Below are 19,598 nucleotides of genomic sequence, written 5' to 3'. Positions count from 1 at the left end.
CAGGAACATGTCAGACAGTGCGAAGTTAAGTGCCAAAGCAGGAGTCGAAAATGAATCCTGCGAGGTAACAGACAAAAAGGATGTGCCCCATACTGGTAGTCAAGGGAGCCATCAGAAAAGGAGTATACAATGGGCGGCTGGGCAAGGCAGACAAACACCATGCGTATCTGCACAGGAAAACATCATGCCGGTACAACAATGGTAGTTCAACAGCTTCTGCGTAGAAATGCACAACTTGGCTAGTGTAAAAGGTCACAGGTCCCAAATGGATTCTACAATGGTAGATTGTATTAAGACAGAATAAGACGGGTGGATGGATGTGCAGATGAACAAACGAAACATTCATAGTCTACTTTCAAACACACAAGGGATTGGTACAAATGGGGAAGGTGGTCTGATCCGTTCCCCGGGGAATACCACTTAGGGCACGCAAAACACTGAGGGATTGGGTACAGGATGTGGCCAGGTAAAGCATGTGGGAGGACCAAGAAAGTTTTCTATCAAGCATGAACCCCAGGAATTTAGTAGTTTCAATGAACAGAAGAGCCACAGCCCCAAGATGTAAAGACGGTGGAAAAAACCCACTGTGCTGCCAGAAATTCATACAAATGGTTTTGTCAGCAGAAACGTGAAAGCCATTTTTGATGCTCCACGAGTAATGCCAATCGAAATATCACTGCAGACACCGCTCAAGGAGACAAGCCATCGATGAAAATGGAGCCACAGATGTCTGGTGGGAGACAGTCCATAACAGGGTTAATGGATACAGCAAAGAGGACGATGCTCATGACAGAGCCTTGAGCATCCCAATCTCATGCAAAAAGGTGTCCAACAAGGCCAAACACAAATGTACCTTGAAAACTTGGGCTTTTAAAAATTCCTGTAGGAAATGGGGCAGATGGCCTCAGAAGCCCCATGGCTTAGAGTACAGAGGGTAGGAGTCCTCCAGCAGGTGTCATAGGCTTTTTCCAAATAAAAAAACACGACCACAATCTGGTATTTCCACAGAAAACAATTCACGACATGAGTTAACAAAGTGACAAGATGGTAAACTGCAGAACAGCACACCCGAAATCCACAGTGTGCAGTGGTTAGCAGATTGTGAGACATGAGCCACCATACCAGCTGGCCATGAATCACACATTCCATCACCTTGCAAACACAACTGGAGAGAGAAATAGGGAAGTAGCTAGAAGGAAGGTGTTTGTCGTTACCAGCATTAGCTATAGGTATGTATCAGCATCTGGGAAACATGCAATCTTCCCAAATGCGATTGTAAGGAGAAAGGGCTTGCCCGCAAGATAAAGGTGCTGCAACATCCAAGTGTGAACATCGTCTGGCGGAAGATCAGGATAAACTGAGAGAACAATCTAACTCCCTCATAGTAAATGCAGCACTGAAGCATGCACGATTCTGAGAGGATAAGGATATTGCCTGAGCCTCCTCTGTTCGTTTCTGAGGGAGGAAAATGGGAGTGATAGTGGGTGGCGCTCAAAATCTCCACAAAATGGTGGCCTAAGGTGTTGGAGATAGCTAGAGGGTCCACAATGACATTATCTGCTACGGACAGGCCAGAAATCATGGAATGGATCTTGGTCCCAGAGAACCGATGGAGATTGCCCTTACCCCCACACAATGGAAGAGAGAGTGAAACTGTTAAAAGAACGAGTAAGTGAAATCAGGCTAGCCTATTTAATACTGTGAAGAGTGTGATGACGCTGCACACACAACTGTTTGTAATGAATACAGTTTGCCATCACAGGATGACAGGTAACAAGGTAAAGAGCACATCTCTGTGTGCGAATCACATCACAACACACCACAGTCCACCAGGGTGCCAGGACACAGCACGATAAAGAAGTGTGAGGTACGGAACATTCTGCGGCAGTAAGGATAATCTTTATAAGGTACTCTTCCTGATCATCAATCATGACTGGGGAAATGTTGTTCGCTGAAGGCTGCCAGGGAGGAGTAAAGCCTCCAGTTCGCCTTAGAAAGCTGCCATTTGGGTTTACGCGTAGGTGGTATAGGAGTAAGAAAATGGATAACACATGGGAAACGGTCGCTTAAGTGTGTGTCAGACAAACAGACCACTCGAGATGACAGGCAAGCTGGACAGCGCAGAACAAGAGGTCCAAATGTGAATTGGTTTGCGGAGAGTCTGAAAGGAACATGGGTGCTTCAGTGTTAACACAGACAAGATTGAGTTGATTGAAAAGGTCAGGCAAGAGAGCACTTCCAGGGCAGGTTCTGGAAGAGCCCCAACCAGGACGGTCTGCATTAAAGTGACTGAGCAACAAAACAGGTTGAGGGAGTTGACCGGTAAGCTGGAGGAAGCCTGCCCTTGTGACACCCAATGATGGAGGGATGTAGACATTGCAAAGAGAAAAGGTGAAGCAACTAAGGATGATGCAGACTGCAACAGCTTGCAGCTGAGTCTTCAGTGAGACAGTTTGGCTATGAACTTCATCCCAGATGAGCAGCACCACTCTCCCATAACATGGAGTGCCAAACTAGAAGGGAAGATCAAAGATTACCAAAAGGAAATGTGAGAGGTCAAAGCAGTCGTGAGAATGCAAAATTGTTTCTTGGAGGCAGGAAGCATGTGGATGCTGTGATTCCAAGGGCAGTCATAATTCCTCCTTGTTGGATCCAATGCCACGAACGTTCCATTGGAGAAGAGACATAATGGGGAATGGAGAGGAGGGAACAAATGAATGGTAGTCACCTCTGGTGGCTGCCGAATGCCAGCCTTCGAAAACTCTCTGCCACAGGATGCAGATGCTGGAGATCCCATTACACGAGATCTACAGAGGCATCAGTATTCTCCCTGGGTTTGCCTGTGCATTCCAGTGCAGAAAAACGATAGGGGGTGTGCACCAATGAAATGGGAGTCTAGCTGGGTGAGGGTATCACACGGCGACACTGTTGAAGACGATCTCAACATGGAGAAGGGGAAGACCATTTGCTTTTGTTTAATTTGTTAGGGTCTTTGGGGTTGGCAGATATAGACTCAGATGTGTGTTGGCTGGAGGGACGTAAGAAGTCTTCATGGGGGCATTCCTTTTGTCATTTATGGCCTGCAGGCTGTGTAGCAGGTGATTTCGTTGCCAGGGGCGAAGATCTGGTTGCTTGTTGTGCAGCTGGAGGAGGAGACAGGGATGCTAGCATGATACTAAGTAATTTTAGAACTGCAGTGCTGAATTGGAGGTCACAAGTGTGCACGGCCATATGCTACGTGGAGCGAGATGTAGCAAGAATGGTATTATAAGAGCCAGATAATACAATGGGAAAGCTTTCAACTAGCCAACAACTTGCAAGGGTCAAGGTAAGGTACTTTTTCCTTCACCCGAATCCCCTGGAATGTCCTCTCAATGAGATACACAGGACATTCTTGGGATGAGGTGGCATAGTCAACATTACAACTGACACAGTGGGGAGAAGGCAGGCAATTGCCCTCGCGAGTATTCCTACCAGGAGTAACACATTTGGCCACATTTTCATAGGGCGAGGGAGTGTGTTTCTAACGTTGACACTGGTAGCAACACATTAGGTTTGGAATGTACAGTCAGACTGTGATGACTTCATAGCCTGCTTTGATCTTCAATGGAAGCACTACTTGATCAAACATGACAAAAAGAGTGCATGTCGGCACTAACGTTGCATCAAACATTTTCATTACCCGATGAACTGCAATCACGGCTTGGTTTTCTCTCTCATTCAGATCATCAAGCAGCCGAGTGTAAATAACACTACATGAAGAATTCAGCGTTTGATGGGCCTCGACACAAACAGGATAGCTGTCTAGGAGTGAAGATGTGTGCAGCTGCTGAGCATGAAAATCACAATTTTCCTCCATAAGCAAAGTTCCATTACATAAACAAGAACAGGATTTCACAGTGCCTGCAATTGCATGAACACCTTTCTGAATAATAAGCAGTTTGACTGTAGCAAAGGTCTGATCTTTTTTAGTATGTGATAGTCTGAGGTGCGATACGCTGAGATACCGAGGAGCAGCTGGGAGAGTCTTTGAGTCTTTAGCCTCATTCCATTTATGTTTAGTGGATGCAGATTGAGATGGTGATTGGCTCACTGTGAAAAAATTCCCCATAGCTGCCAGTATCTCCGATGGAGAACTCCTGCCAATTCAGGGTCTCCTCAGAGGGGGCTCACCCACCTCAGGTGATTGTTCACACTTCTGGTCACACCTCCCAAACTCCTAACAGAGGGACCTACTGGCAGTTTGGGAAGGTCACAGCTCATGCTATCACCCCTCCCTGGGCCTGGCCTGTACCAGGGGTACGTGCGAACCCTACCTGTCGACCCCCACTGGCCTTCACGAGTGCACAAGGAGGAAGAAGAAATAAAGAGGAAACCCAAATTCTGAAGCGGAGGAATGGTATAAGATGGAGAATGAAAAAAACAGATGAGTGATTGTTCTGATGTCAGGCGATTAAAGCTTCAGAACACATTCCCAAAAATATCCCACATATGTTCCCCAAGGGAGGGGAGAAGGAATAGATAGAGGATAGATATGCAGCATGGAATGGGGAGAGCTGCTTACATCTGGGGTACCGTGGTAGCCAAATGCAAACTCACCAAAGAGTGGTAAGCCCTATGGGGAGGGAAGGAGGGTTGTAAAGTGCACTGAATCAAGATGTAGTGTGTTACCAGTATGCACCCTCCATGCGCATTCATCCTAAATGATACCTTGGTGGTAATCATACCAATGTAGAAGGCCAAACAGTGTTTACGCGGTGGCTAGTACACAACTGGCTATTTCATAGTGGGCTCTTCATTTGGTACTACACGTTTTGCGAGTTACATGGCTGGTAGAGATGGTAGTAGGAGGATGTATTGGGCAAGTCTCACAGTGGAACAATTGCAGGAGTAGGAACCATAGGGTAGGGGAATGGGTGCAGGAGTATACGGTCTGAGCAGGATAGTTTGGAGATTTGGTGGAGGGGGGGGGGGGGGGGGAGGTTTGCTATTCTAGGTTTAGCGGGCAAAATATCAGACACATTGGACCTCATACCAGGGCATGATTTTAGAAAGTCATAGCCTTGTCAAAGTAGCTAATACTTTCAAGGCCAGCACAATACTAGGTAACATGAGATGTACTCTTTAAGTTTTGTTTGGAGGGATCAGCAGTATTAGGATTGGACATAATGGCCTGAAAAATCTGCTATTGAACTAGCCTGTGGAATAATATGTTCAATGAACGCTAAAGTGAGAATCGTGACGTATTGCTGTAAAGAGTTTGCTTCTGAGTAAATATGTTTGCCTCTAATCCGAAGGTTGTAGGGAGGCATTGTTTGACACAAAAAGGATGGTAACTGTTACAATAACAGTACAGTTGTTTGTTTGTAGTTTTAATGTGGACAGAAATGTATAGCTGACCTTCGGTCAGGATGATGTCAACAGCTTGAGATTCAGAATAGGATTATGTGAAATTTAATTGTAAGAGTGTATTTAAAGATTCCAAAAGCTTCAGCAAGTCTGCCTCACCATGAGTCCTTATGGCAAATATATCATCAGTGAACTAAGACCAAACCAGAGGCCGAAGGCCCTCTAAATTCCACACTATCAGCCACCACTCCTGTCCTACACACCGTGTCCAACCTTCTTAACATCCCCCACCTTCACCACTGCTACCCAGAGCAATGGAAAATCAGGAGCACAAATAGACCCAACTGTATAGTGTTCTCAACCTCTAACCTAAGCCACTCCCTCCCCCAAAATTATCCAAGGGTCTCACTTTTAGCCCTAAATTGTCCGTTAATCATGCTGCTTTGATTAAGGACCTGCTGTCCTCAATACAAAAAGTATCACTTTGCAATCCAATCTCAGAACCTTTGCAAAGCAAACCTGTTATTGAGCCTTGGCTTGAATGGCTTTGACCAAGAATCCAACTTGATCCCCCACTGCTACCTCAAAATCACCCCTTTTAAAGGATTTCCAAGAATTCATAAAATCTCCAACTGTTCGCCAACCCTTTCTCAGGTACCTACATCATTATCCTAACCTGTTCTCTGTAGATTTCCATGTGCTTCAGTCCCTAAAAAACTGATGATTCCATCATTATTCTCCAAGCGGACAAGGGATCTACCATGCCATCACGATCCCATCCCTGTGGTACAAACTGACCTGCAGTTCCTCATTAAAACCACAGGCTCCTTAAGAGGATTAGCACGTCAATCCATAGAACTTCTTATCCCACCCAAAACACACACTCACCTTTTACCTTCTTCCTAAGATCCACACACTGAATCCCCCTGGCCATCCCATACTTGGTGACTTCAAAGCACCCACTGATATATCCCTATCTTAGTTGATCAACACCTGCAACTTACAGTACAAAGACTCCCATCCTATGTTAAAGACACCAACCATTTCCTAAATCACCTGAAATTTGTGCCTTTCCCACTCTCACCACACTAGTTGCCATTGATGCCGTCTCCCCTTATACCAACATTTCCCCATTTGCATGATCTGTCTACTGCTGAACACTGCTTTATCCAGCACCCCTCTGATTCCAAACCTACGACACCTTTCCTACTTGCCTTAGTCAACTTCATACTTGTGAACAATTACTTCACCTTTGAGCAGCAGACTTACAAACAGATCAGGGGTATAGCCGTGGGAACCAAGATGGATCCTTCTTATGCCAACCTTTTAATAGGCTGTCCGGAGAGGGTTTCCCTGGAATCTGCAAGCCATCAGCCTCTGGTTTGGTTTTAGATACAGTGATGTCAGCTTTGCCATATGGAGTCATGGTGAGGCTGACCAGGTGAAGTCTTTGAAATCTCAAAATATAGTCTCCCAATTAAATTTCACATTGCCCTATTTCAAGTCTCTCTCACTTTCCTTGATGTTGCTGCACACTTCTGTTCACACTAAAGCTACACACAAACAACAGTAGTAACAGTTTGACAGCTGTCATCCTTTTCATGTCAAAGATTCCCTTACATACAGCCTTGAGATTAGAGGAAAACTTATTTGACTGATGTAAAGTCTTTACAGCAGTACATCGTTGTTCTCACCTCAGCCTTCAGTGCACATATTATTCCACTGGCCTAGTTCAAAAGCAGATTTTTTGGACTATCATATCCAATCCTAGTACTGCTGACCTCTCAACAAAAAACTAGTATTACACCTCCTGTACACAGTGCTAGTAATGAATGTAGTAATCAGCTGCTTTGACAAGACTATGACTTCCTAAAATCATATGCTGAAATGAGATCCCTTCTGTCCGACATTCTGCCCACCACAGCTAGAATAGCTTTTTGTCCCCCTCCTCTCCTGCCACCAATCTCAGCAATATCCTGCTCAAATCCTATGTTCCTTCTGCACCCATTTACCTACTCTATGGTTCCCACCCCTGCAACTGTCCCTGTTGTAAGATTTTCCTGATACACCCTCTTGCTACCATTTGTACTAGCCCTATAACACACAAAATGTATACTACCAAATGAGGAACAGCCTGTGAAACAACATCAACATGTTATGTAATAGTTGTTATACAAACACTGTTTGACCTTCTGCATTGGTATGACTACCATCCACTTAGTTAGGATGAGGATATATATGGGTAACACACAATATCCTGTTGGTGTTTGGACTCTCTCTGGACACCAATTTCTTAGAACTCTACAGGTGGGAAGTGGCGTTACAACATGTGCTTGGTTCTCATCACCCATCTCCCCCAAATTTACGTTAATTTCTGTGATATCAACATTTCTTTTCAGTAATTATAACTCTTCTCTACTCCCGTTATTTTTCTAAACCTTCTGCCTATTTTTTCCCACCCTCTCACCTGTCTTCCATGTGTAATACAATTAGCTTTCAATCATATTGGCTCTTGCACCATGTTGTTTCAGTAATCTATGGCTTAGTTATTAGCCTCTCTCCCTCCTTTAAGTTCTCAGGTATTCAAATCTCATCTGGCACAGGCACCAACAATCAACCTTTCCCTCTCATTCTGTCCAGTAAGTCTCCCCTGATCCAGGATTGTCAGTGACTTCTGAACTCTCACCATTTCCTGAACCATATCAGTCCTTCTTCTTCATCCCTCTTCCTTTCCCTTCAGTCCTTTTGCAGGATGAGCAGCTACTGGCTCCAAAAACTTGGGTGTTCCCATCTCTTTTATATGTGTTCTTTCCTACCACCACTTGGTGAGTAGATTTTTTTATCTATACATACTACATTATATTTTCAAACACTGATTATCATCATTAAAACAGATGATATAAGAAGTAAAAATATTTAATAACACACCTAGCATCCTCAGAGCTGTAGTGTTACAGCAACAATAAGTGCCAAAGCTAGTATATGCAATATTTACATAAAGTAAGGGAAAGGCAATCATTTACCTAAAGCGGACTGGTATGTGGCACACATTAACACTAGCCTTCGAGCTCTTGCTTCTTTTCTAGCTAGAAACACACATTCTCACACCCAACCACACAGACACCCAAACATATACAACATTACAAATGTGGACATTCACATTTGGGTGTCTGCGGGAGCGTACTCTTACTAGGAAAAGAGCAAGAGCTCAAAACCCAATGTTAACTGTTTTCTGTGAAATATTTCTGTGCACGACGCACCAGTCTTCTATAGGTAAGTGGTTGCCTCTCCCCTATTTTTCATACTTTGTCATCCAGGAATTTCCATTATTGTTATACAATAGTATTCTTTACTTTTATACAGCTTTTTGATGTTACTATTAATGCCAAATTTTTGATAGCAATGTATCCGAGAATCTTTGTGTTGCAAATGGCATTTTGTATTTGATGTCAACATGTCGCTAAAAAGGACAAATTGTGGCTAGAGAAAAAAATCACATTATTTGGACCTGGTATCTTGTGCACAGTTTAGTTCATTTTATTTACAGTGTTGTCTAGTATGGGTAAAACACCTATGAAAACTGTTGCTACTTCTCAACACAAACAAATATCAGTTGTTGAAAGCACAACAATGCTAAAAGAAGAAAACAAGACAAAGATAGTTTCAGAAAAAGTACTGTCAAAGTTTTGGCAAAGGCAAATGTTCTACTCGAATAGCTTGGAAATCATGCCTGTGGCATATATTGGTGGATTCTTGAATAAAGATTTAGCACACAAGAGGACTTTGTGCAAGAAATATTAGTCAGACTGGAGGTTAGGGTGTATATTACAAATAACGGGGGAAACAGCCCTGTGATCTAGTACATACACTCTTATGTGCAGAATGTGTGTTTCTTAAACACAACATGAATATCACACTATTTGTAGCCCTCAAGTTGTGAAGTGAACAGCAACACAGTTCTTCTGTTCACTGTTGTTTGTGGTCATTCTCGAATTTTGAAGGAGGCATTATCTGAGGGATAAGTATACAATTAAAATGCATTTCTTGTGCAAAGAATACCACATTTTTTTTCAGAAACATGTCAGAGCCCCGGGCTTTTTTACATCAGCATCCACAAAAGGAGAAATCTAGAAACGAGTTGCATAGAACGTAAATAGTCCATGTTTCCTACTAGAATGAACCTTTTCACAACTTTTATCTCATACAAGTCATACAGTGCAATGCAGTTCGTCAAATTTGCCATTAAGCTCTGTGAAGTTCTGATGCACTGTTACAGAAAACATAAAATGCGTACTCTAGATCTGCAAATAGCGTACGGAACACATAGTGTAAAAAACAAGGTGGCTTCATTTCCTTAAAATTTCCTGATGCCAGTTACAATTTTTTCCCAATTTACTTTATACACAAGAAAATTTGTAAAGTAAGTCCCATACTCAAGTTCATTTTCTGGTAGCACTATAACATCATAAGTAGGATATTTGCTGTGTTTGAGGAGTTGCATCATTGTGGTGACTGCTGTAATGCAACCACATGAAAATTTTACCATGCCTCTTGTCCTACTGGTACGTCAAAAAGTGAAATTAACTGGACTAACAGAATTTTGAATATCTTCTTACGCATACACTCACACCTTGCACACTTCTCATGACACACACAATTCACTTACAAATTATATTAGCACCATTACTTTCACATTTGATACCATTTCACTCATAAAATATCAGTTCTGGTTTTTTTCTAAAAAAAAGAAAAAAAGAAAAAAGAAAAAAGAAAAAAAAAAAGAAAAAAGTAGCAATCAATGAAGTAATTGCCAAGTACAATATGTAAAATACTTATAAATATTAAGAAGTCATGTGTGTTTAAATCTATAGGTCAAATTAGTTAATTTGTGTAAACTTTGAAGCTAATTTCACCCAAAAGAGATGTAACCATTGTCGTGTCCCTACTCATTACAACAACAAAATCATAAGAAAACAAAAGCTCACCTATTTTTGGTTCAAGAAGGAAAAACAAGCAAAGGGAATCTTCATTTATTTCATCTGGGCCAGACACATTCCAGCTGAGAACAGATTTTGGAAAGATTGCCATAGGTCCCACTATGAACAATCCATTATTGAGTCTAAATCCCATCTGAAACATATTTTTTAAATATAATTATTCATCTTGAAATGGAGGAAGAGAGATATGTGCAAACTGCAAAATATTTCACAAAAGCCAAAGTTCCATAAAATATTTGCAGCGATTCTACCACCACTACGTGGAAACTGTATTAGTGACTCGTGTGATGATATGATAATGATGTAAAATTGATTTCCTGCCTGAACACTGATAAATATCAAAAATTAAATTCTGTGAAACAGGAAAATTCATCAGAATCAGCAGCTACAAAACCATATTACTGCCTAAACACTTAGTAAGTCATACATATTTTCAACATAATACACCCTAATCACGATTCATATCACTTACACATTATATTTAATAACCACACAGCCAATGTTACACATATTTCATCACCTTTCCAAGTTTCATTAACCTATGAATTAAAATGTCTCAAGGATATTAAAACACTACATGTGCATTACAATGAACGGTATTCATCTATTGTTCTTCAAAACAGACACTAGCTTCAAGTTGAATCACAGTCTTTGAACAGCACAGCAGTATGCATTAAAGTCCATTGGCATGTAAATATTGAACTATGGCATATGCTGGTAGTCCTTTCATCATATGACTGTGCAAGTTAGCACTGCATACCTACTATAAGGGGTTGGGAATCATGTATTTATATAAGAGGTGGCACACATTTTAAAGCTACAGAAGACCTTATAACGTTTCATGAAGATAATTTGAATTGGCACCTGTCAAACTAACAAAGCTACACATCCCTAAATAGATAGTCATTCTATGAGTGTGCCACTAACCTTGCGAAAAAGTGGACACTTTCAACACATTAACCGAGGTCTTGGAAAGTTCAAACTCCAAAACTAACGTAATTTAACCAACAATACAGGTGTTGTAGGTTAAATTTGTACTAACTTCCTAAATGTTCCTAACACTTTTGGCATGATACAACTGATAAAAAAGGAAAGAGAAAATGTTGTCTTAGCTGTGAGTCCAGGCATTGCAACAACCTATGTTCTTTCTTCCATAACCTCATCATCTACTCTCACATTCTCTTCACCTTGACCTTCTTAACTCAACAGCAGACCTTCTTGGATATCAATCTCCACCTCTCTGATTGTTCCACATCACTATTAAGAGTACCTCCAGCTCGACAGCAGTCACGTATTCCACATCAAAAACTCTCTTTCTTACAGCACTGCCACCCATGGATTCCACATCTGCAGTGGAAAGCAGGAGTTGTTAAAACATACTGACAACCTTGCCAAAGCAGTTACTGACAGACAACAATCCTATCCGCCTCATCCATAGAAAGTACTCCCTTGTCATCTCCTCCTCTGATGCTAGTACATCAGTTAATCAGCCACTGATCAGCACTCCTCTTATCATCCAGTATCACCCTGGCCTCAGAAATGTCAACAACTTCCTCAGGGCTTCAACTGCCTTTCGTCGAGCTCTGAGATGAGGTGTACATATCCAAAATCCTACTCATGTCACCCAAAGTAGTGTTCAACCTACAGAATATCCCTGTTCATCTCTATTCCAATCCCTCTGTCAATTCTGCAACCCCATGGGTCATTCCCTCATGGTTGACGGGGATGCAAGACCTGTCACATACAGCCTTCTTGTACAGCATTCTACATGAGCCTGACTTGTAACCAACTGTCTTCTCACATGAGTGCCTGGTGGGGAACTGCAAAATTGACCATCCAGTTGCCAGTCATAATGCACACCATGACACAAATGAGCTCAACAGCTGCTTCACTATGCGAACCATTTGGATACACCCTGCCAGCCCAAGTTTCTGTGAACCATGCTGATGGGAATTGTCTACATAGCACATCTTGCACTCTCACAATTCCTCTGGCCTAAACCTCTGCTAACCTGTTTCACACTAGCTCAATGTATCTTCTTCCTTCTCTCATCTGTAACTGCACAAACCATTCCTTCCCTGTCCAGATAATATACTGCCTTCTTGCACTGCTCTTCATCTCCTTGTCCCTGCCCACACGGGCAATCTCTCTCTGCTCCCTTTGTGATCCCTCTGTCTTTCTGTCTCCCTCTTCTTTCCTTCCCCACTTCCCTATCTCCCTCTTGTATGGTCTACCACCTAATCTCCACGCAACTTGTTGTCAAGCCACTAAGTCGTGCATCAAAAGACCTGCCTCACTTTATTTCACTACCTCCTCCTTGCTTCCTGCATCCTCCTTGTTTCCATCAGCTCAGGCAACCGCTCTCAATAATCTACAATCAGTAATTAGTCTCACCATAGCTGCAGGAGTGTGGGGCTAGGCGTCTGTACTTGAATAAAAAAAGCCAGAGCTTGAACACTGAAGAATTTTGCTACCTATTACGTTTGTCTATGTGCCACACATAAGCCCACTATAGGTGTGTGATTGCCTTTCCCTTATTTATTAATATGTTCAGAGGGAAAGTTGCTACTCATCATATAAAGGAGATGCTGAGTCGCAGATAGGTGCAACAAAAAGACTTTAACAATTAAACACACACACACACACACACACACACACACACACACACACACACACACACACACACACACAGGACTGCAGTCTCAGGCAACTGAAACCACACTGCCATCTCTGCTATATGGTGAGTAGCAACTTTCCTTCTCATAATTTTGTTACATTCCATCCTAGATTTTCCACTGTTTGGTATCTGCCTGACAGCTTTTCTTTGATCCCAGCCCAGTGCTGTTTTCCTTCATTACTATTTTCTTTTGCATCACTATACTCAATGTTCATCCTTCTTTCTCTTCTTTCATGTGTTTCTCTTGTTGCCTTGCAAACCTTCATTCTCCACACCCACGACATTATCAATTGGCAGTGTAGTTCAGTTGCCTGAGACTGCAGTCATTGAGTGAGTTGCGTTTGCATGTGTGTCTATTGTTGAGGAAGGCCAATGGCCGAAAGCTTTAATTATGGAAGTCTTTTTGTTGTGCCTATCTGCGACTCAGTATCTCTGCTATATGGAGAGCAGCAGCTTTCCTTCTCAATATTGTCACATTCCATCCTGAATTTTCCATTGTTTGATTTTATTAATATGTTCATATGAATTAATCAGTGCTGCTTCTGTCATGTGCCTAATTAACACTGGTTGACAGAGATACAGTAATAGTAGATACACGCAACAATGAATTGGCAGACTACATTGCTGAAAGCACTTTTGTTGTGGTGGAAACTGCATCTTTGTTAAGATAGGAATAGGATCCAAGTCTATAAGCAACTTAAGCTACTAACTACAGAAAAAAGATTTGAAAACATCAGCATTCACAATAACTGTAGTATACCTACACAGATCTGATGAAGATATAAAAAAAATCTCCAAGACCTAGAAAATACAATAACTGCAAAAAATATGCAAACTTTAGTCAGTTTTTGCTGATTTCAGTATAAACTTTGCAAATCAGATAATACAAGAACTGAAATAACAAATCTAGTTACTTTCATGTTACCTAGAAATTACAATATATTCCCCTACATGAGAAACTTCCTGTACACAGCCCACTGTCAATCAAATAATATTCAATGACAACCAGAAGCAACATAAATTAAAAATATTTAGAACAGGAATAACAAGCCACTATGGCCAGATCATAAATTTTGCACTTGGAAATGAATAACTTGCAGAATAATAAACAATGTACAAAATTAGATCTTATAGTAATTAGTAACATGAAGCATTTAGGTGCACTTAAATCGAGAGTCACTGGTGCAAATTTATAGTCCAGGAAGTATATCTGGTATATTTAATATATTCATAGACACATTTAAACAATATTTTGAAATAACGTTTCTACTTCACACCAGCAATTTAAAAATAAGCAGTAGAAACAGCTGGACCACCCCTGGTATAAGAAAATACCTGCAGATTAAAAAAGATAAAAGCATATGTTCTTGACTAACACAAGAGATAGTGGATGTAACTGATGACAGGATACAACATAAAAACACAGGCAAAAGGGGAATAAAGAAATAAAATGAGTTTGAAAATTACAAAACAGCAAAGCAGGAAATGCTAGACAGGGCTGTAGAAGCATGCATGACTAGGGAAAAGATATATGCCGCCCAAAAGAGATTAAAGAAATTTCAAAAATACACTTATTTAAGAAGGCAGCTAAAAAGTACCTGTTATGCAATACATTTTATACATTGAAGGATTACTTAGATAAAGCAGAGTAGGGGTTTGATAAAAAAATGTTATACAAACAAATAATAATAATAATGATGATTATAAAACATCCAATATTCCACATAACACCTTCACTTTATTATTTTTCTTCTTTTTTCCTTTCTAGAGACACTCTCCCCTCAAGCTATGCATAGCACAATACTAACACCTCTTCCTCTTTCTGAGCTCAACATCTCACTCATTATGAAGGGATGCTGACTCAGTTTTTCAGGATAGCAAATGGGAACTTGCAGTACAGAAAATGGCCCAAGGATCACCTCTGTGTGTGTGTGTGTGTGTGTGTGTGTGTGTGTGTGTGTGTGTGTGTGTGTGTGTAGTGAGTGAAGTGTTATGAAACAATGTGTGTATAGTGTGTGCAGTGACTGATAGTGAAATATGAGTGAATAGTGTGGCATTACATTATTTAATGAGTTATTTGTAAATAAATTATTGTATACCAGGAGTAAAATCTAATGATTGTCTCTAACTAGAAGTCTGTAAATATATGTGTATACGAATTAGCTTATTGTAAATTGATCTAAGCTTGTAAATACTTTGACATGTCCTATATCCTTGTAAAAAGAGATCTACGGATGAATAAAACTACTACTACTACTACTACTACACTAGAAAAGTTAATGAAATTTGAACAGAAAGGACACACCTGTCTGAATATTAAGAGCTTGGGTAGCAACACCATACTAACCAAAGAAGGGAAAGCTGAAAGGTGGAGGGAATGTACAGTTAGGATAAATAAGGGAAATGAACTTTAAGTCAATATTGTAGAAAGGGAAGAGATAGTAGGCCTAGTTGAAGATGAATTGGGAGATATGATACTGTGAAAAGAATTTGACAGGTCACTGGGAGGCCCAAGTCAAAACAAAGCTCCTGGAATAAACACTATTTCCTCAGAATTATTGAGATTGTTGGGATACCCAGTGATGATAAAAATGTTCCACCTGATTTGCTGTATATATATGAGACATGTGAAACACACTCAGACTTAAAGAAGAATGTAATAATTCCAGTTTTGAAGAAGGCAGAATTTGCAGACAGGTTTAAATATTACAGAACTCTCAGTTTAATAAATCATGCCTGTAACATACTGAAACAAACTTACAGAATAGAAAAACTGGTAGCAGCCAACCTTGGAGAACATCAGTTTGGGCTTCATACAAATGTATAAATATGTGAAAGCAATACTGATCCTGCATCTTATCTTAACAGATAGGATAATGAAAGCGAATCTTATGGTTTTAATATCTGTAGATTTAGAGATCTGTTAACACCAATTGTAGATTTAAGTGTAAAGCAGTCTTTTCTGGGGGTATGTGTGTGGAGTGTAGCACTGAAAGGAAGTGAAATGTGGATTATAAACAGTTCAGACAAGAGTATGTTGCTACAGAAGAACGCTGCAGATCAGAGGAGAGGATGAAAATAAAGCAGTCGTCAATACAAATTCTTTTGAACACCACAGAGCTTCACTAGGCATGGTCCTGTTGGAGATAGTATGCTGTTGCCTTCCTCCATTCTTTGAACTGATTCAACTAGCCAGTTATAGCAGTGACGTACAGTCTAATGTGGATACCAAACCATGGTGCAACTCAGCATTTTTCATATCAACAAACACTGCCACTGGTGGAAGAAGTAATAAGTGATGGATAAAAATCCTGGGATACTGACTGGAATTAGGCTAAAACAGAAATTTGAGGCACACGTTTACTACATTAAATGATGACACACATCCTTATGCATAAAGGAATTGTGACTATGGTAACAGACGAGGTTGTGCGTGTGTGTGTGTGTGTGTGTGGGGGGGGGGGGGGGGGGGTTTGTAGAGAGAGACCACAACTAGAGTACAGTAAGCCGGTTCAGTTGGCTGGAGGTTGCAGCAGCTGTGTAGATATAAGGAGGCTTGTAGAAAATAGAATAGTGTGGAGAGCTGCATCAAACCAGTCTTTGAGCTGACAGCCACGACGACAACAACAACTTCAGAAAAAGATCATTAGATTAGCACTAGCATTGCAGAGTGAAAATTTCATTCTGGAAATATCCACCAGGCTGTGTCTAAGCCGTGTCTCTGTAATATCCTTTGTTCCAGAAGTGCTAGTTCTGCAAGGTTCACAGAAGAGCTTCTGTGAAGCCTGGAAGGTATGAGATGAAGTACTGGCGGAATTGAAGCTGCAGGGACAGGTTGAGTCGTGCTTGGGTAGATTAGTTGGTAGGGCACGTGCCCATGACAGGCAAAGGGCCCAATTTCGAGGCTCAGTCCAGCACACAGTCTTAATCTGTCAGGAAGTTTCAGCACTCGAAGTAGTTCAGGAAACGTCATGCAGAGAACTATTTAAAGAAAACAAAATTCTATGATGCTCTGAATGTACCTAATCAAATATTAAGTACTATAAAAGAAAAAAAATGAATAGTAGTGATCAGTGTATCGCCAATACTGAATCTGTGCAACAACAAGTAAATGTCATATACACAGTAGACAAATATGCCACTATTCCAAGAAAGACATACTCCACCCAAACAACAAACTGCATTATGGATTACCAAGTTTCATAAAAATAATAATAGGCATTTACAGATAAATTAAGGTCACCAGTAAAAGATAGTTGGTTGATCACTGCTTCCACTCTGTGAGAAAGTAAGTTATCTACAAAAACAAAATTGTCATTTGTTGCTGCAATACTTGTAAAGTGTTCTAAGTAATTGTATTATTATTTCTACATGAAACATAATTGCCATTTACGGCAAGACATTTTTTATTTCTTAAGAACTTGTCAAAGTTACTGTATGCATTACAACACTAGATTTCCAGGATGATTAAATAAAAAAATAAACATGGTCTGAGACTTTATCGATGAACTATGAGAAAAGCAATGTCCCGCAGCCACAGTAGTTGGTATTGTTGCGCAGTGGACAACATCCCACCCAGCCTCGCAACATTTTTTATAGTTTACATGTGATTACACACATAATACTCATTAGAGACTTATTCATTATCTATTGCATGTTTTCAGAATTTAAATGCAATTTTAGTTTTTAAGATGAAAATTCGTGGCAAAGTGCATTTAAAAATATTGCATGAATATAAATATTAGACTACGCAACATGTTAGTCTGTTTGGCATTCATTGGCTTCACCAGCTCACAATCAAAGATCATTTTTCAACCTAACTAGAAGTTGGGCTGTGATACAGATCAGTGTCACAACAACCAAGATTTCAAGGGGAGGGAGATGTGGAGGTAATACTGCACTCTAACTCACTTAAAATGTTGCATGTACCACTACTCAAAGAGTTAACACATGCTAATGACCTAGTTTTTTTCTCACATTTCATACCAGCAAGGCAGTGATTACTATAGTGTAGGGTACGCTGGAGTACATTTGCATGAATAAATTACCAGTGCTCTTAACACCATTGCCCAGCAGCAGAAGCTTTTCCATTCTTTCAAATATGTCAAACTGAAATTGTAAATTTAAATTGACAGTCCCAGATGTCCTGTTTAAAATGCTCGAAGCGTTAAATTGTGTGGTTAAACTGTTCCCACTTTTCATTTGACATTTACAATTGGGAATATGAGCTGTGGTGAAATGATACTATATTTAACTTTGCCTGAATTCCAGGTAGTAGGGAAGCATCGACTGATAGGCCAAGTCCTGAGACATCAAGGAATTGTGAATGTCGTGATGTATGTAAGTGGGGGAGGTAAAATTTATAGGAGGAGGCCACAGATTTATTACACTGAGCACATTCAGATGGTTGGAGGCTGTACGGTTATGCAGAGATTATGAGGCTTGCAGAAGATTGACCTGCATGGAGAGCAGCATGAAACAAGTCTTGGGGCTGAGGACCAGAACGACAACAGTCAACAAGATGACAACTTATTAAAATACATTTCTGTATTCCTAAGGGTGCCCCCTCCATAGGAGCCCAAACACGGCTGGAATTTAATACGGAATCCGCTCATAGTTCTTTGAGAGAAGTATTACGCCTACTCTCGGTTGGGTTCATGTAACACATTTTTCAAATGTTACGAGCATTCAGCATTGACTGCATCGTGTATAACTGTATATTCAGTCTCTGGTCTCTCGAATCTTGAGTGCAAAGTTAGTAAGCATTTACCTGGCTGTAAGAATTAATCATTAAGCCTAGGTCAAATTCTCTATTGAGAATTTGCACAGTTGTCTTGCCATCTGGATCATAGCTGTGCAACGAAGGAGGAGTCCGGAAGTAGTTTCTCCTAACAACAGAAAGTAAGTCCTGTTCACGAAAACTGAAATAATTGCTCGTACAGTTTTATATCCATAACCCAATAACCGGCAAACTCAGTGATTTATACGCTACATTTCGCGTAATAATGAAAGCATACCCCAGTACAGTGACATGCCTCCTACTGAGCACTGCAAACCTCCACGAGAGGTTTGGAGCTAAACTAAACATAAATAACACGGCAAAAATCCACACAAAAACAACAACACAAATAATTTAGCTGCGACAACTGGTTTCAGCAACCCGCCAGAAGCAATGAAATATCTTTCGTGATGAAATATTTGGTTCGTTTGGACTACACGTTCCGCGGTTGCGATATGTCGATTATCTCGTTGGTAAACATCTATTCTGCAACATGTAAAGTGAATGCCAGAGGTTACTTCCAGCGTTTCCGCACGTTCCATTTACGTATGGAATGAGGAAGAGTAACCCTTAAATGCTTCCGTGCTTGTTGTAATTATTCGAATCTTGTCTTTGCATAACCTACGGGAGCGATTCGTAGGAGGCCGATTTCAACCGTCTGGCTTTTCGAAGCTATTTTTAATGTCCAGCTGGCATTTTTGTTTTTCAGATAATGTCCGGCTTTTTGGTATCCTAGCGAAGTTGTATTTCATCATCTATAGAATTTCAATGCAGTGTAATTGGACAGAAGTATAAG

The 19,598-nt window shown here is 40.7% G+C and overlaps 1 protein-coding gene across 1 annotated transcript in view; it reads right to left on the bottom strand.

Moving 5' to 3' along the window:
* LOC126284116 (NADH dehydrogenase [ubiquinone] 1 alpha subcomplex assembly factor 3) overlaps positions 1-19,247 on the bottom strand; it is a 28,052-nt gene extending 8,805 nt beyond the window's left edge. Inside the window, exons 1-3 of the mRNA XM_049982793.1 lie at positions 19,041-19,247; positions 18,794-18,911; positions 10,335-10,479 (exon numbers count right to left, since the gene is read on the bottom strand). Of these exons, the coding sequence (XP_049838750.1) occupies positions 10,335-10,479; positions 18,794-18,911; positions 19,041-19,111 (334 nt within the window). The 5' untranslated portion in view covers positions 19,112-19,247. The remainder of the gene's footprint in view (positions 1-10,334; positions 10,480-18,793; positions 18,912-19,040) is intronic.
* Positions 19,248-19,598: the final 351 nt, after the last annotated feature.

The sequence above is a fragment of the Schistocerca gregaria genome, chromosome 8, assembly GCF_023897955.1.
Source record: "Schistocerca gregaria isolate iqSchGreg1 chromosome 8, iqSchGreg1.2, whole genome shotgun sequence".
In the NCBI taxonomy this organism is placed as follows: domain Eukaryota; kingdom Metazoa; phylum Arthropoda; class Insecta; order Orthoptera; family Acrididae; genus Schistocerca; species Schistocerca gregaria.
The sequence above is the reverse complement of the archived record's forward strand: the minus strand, read 5'-3'. Positions and strand labels throughout refer to the sequence as shown.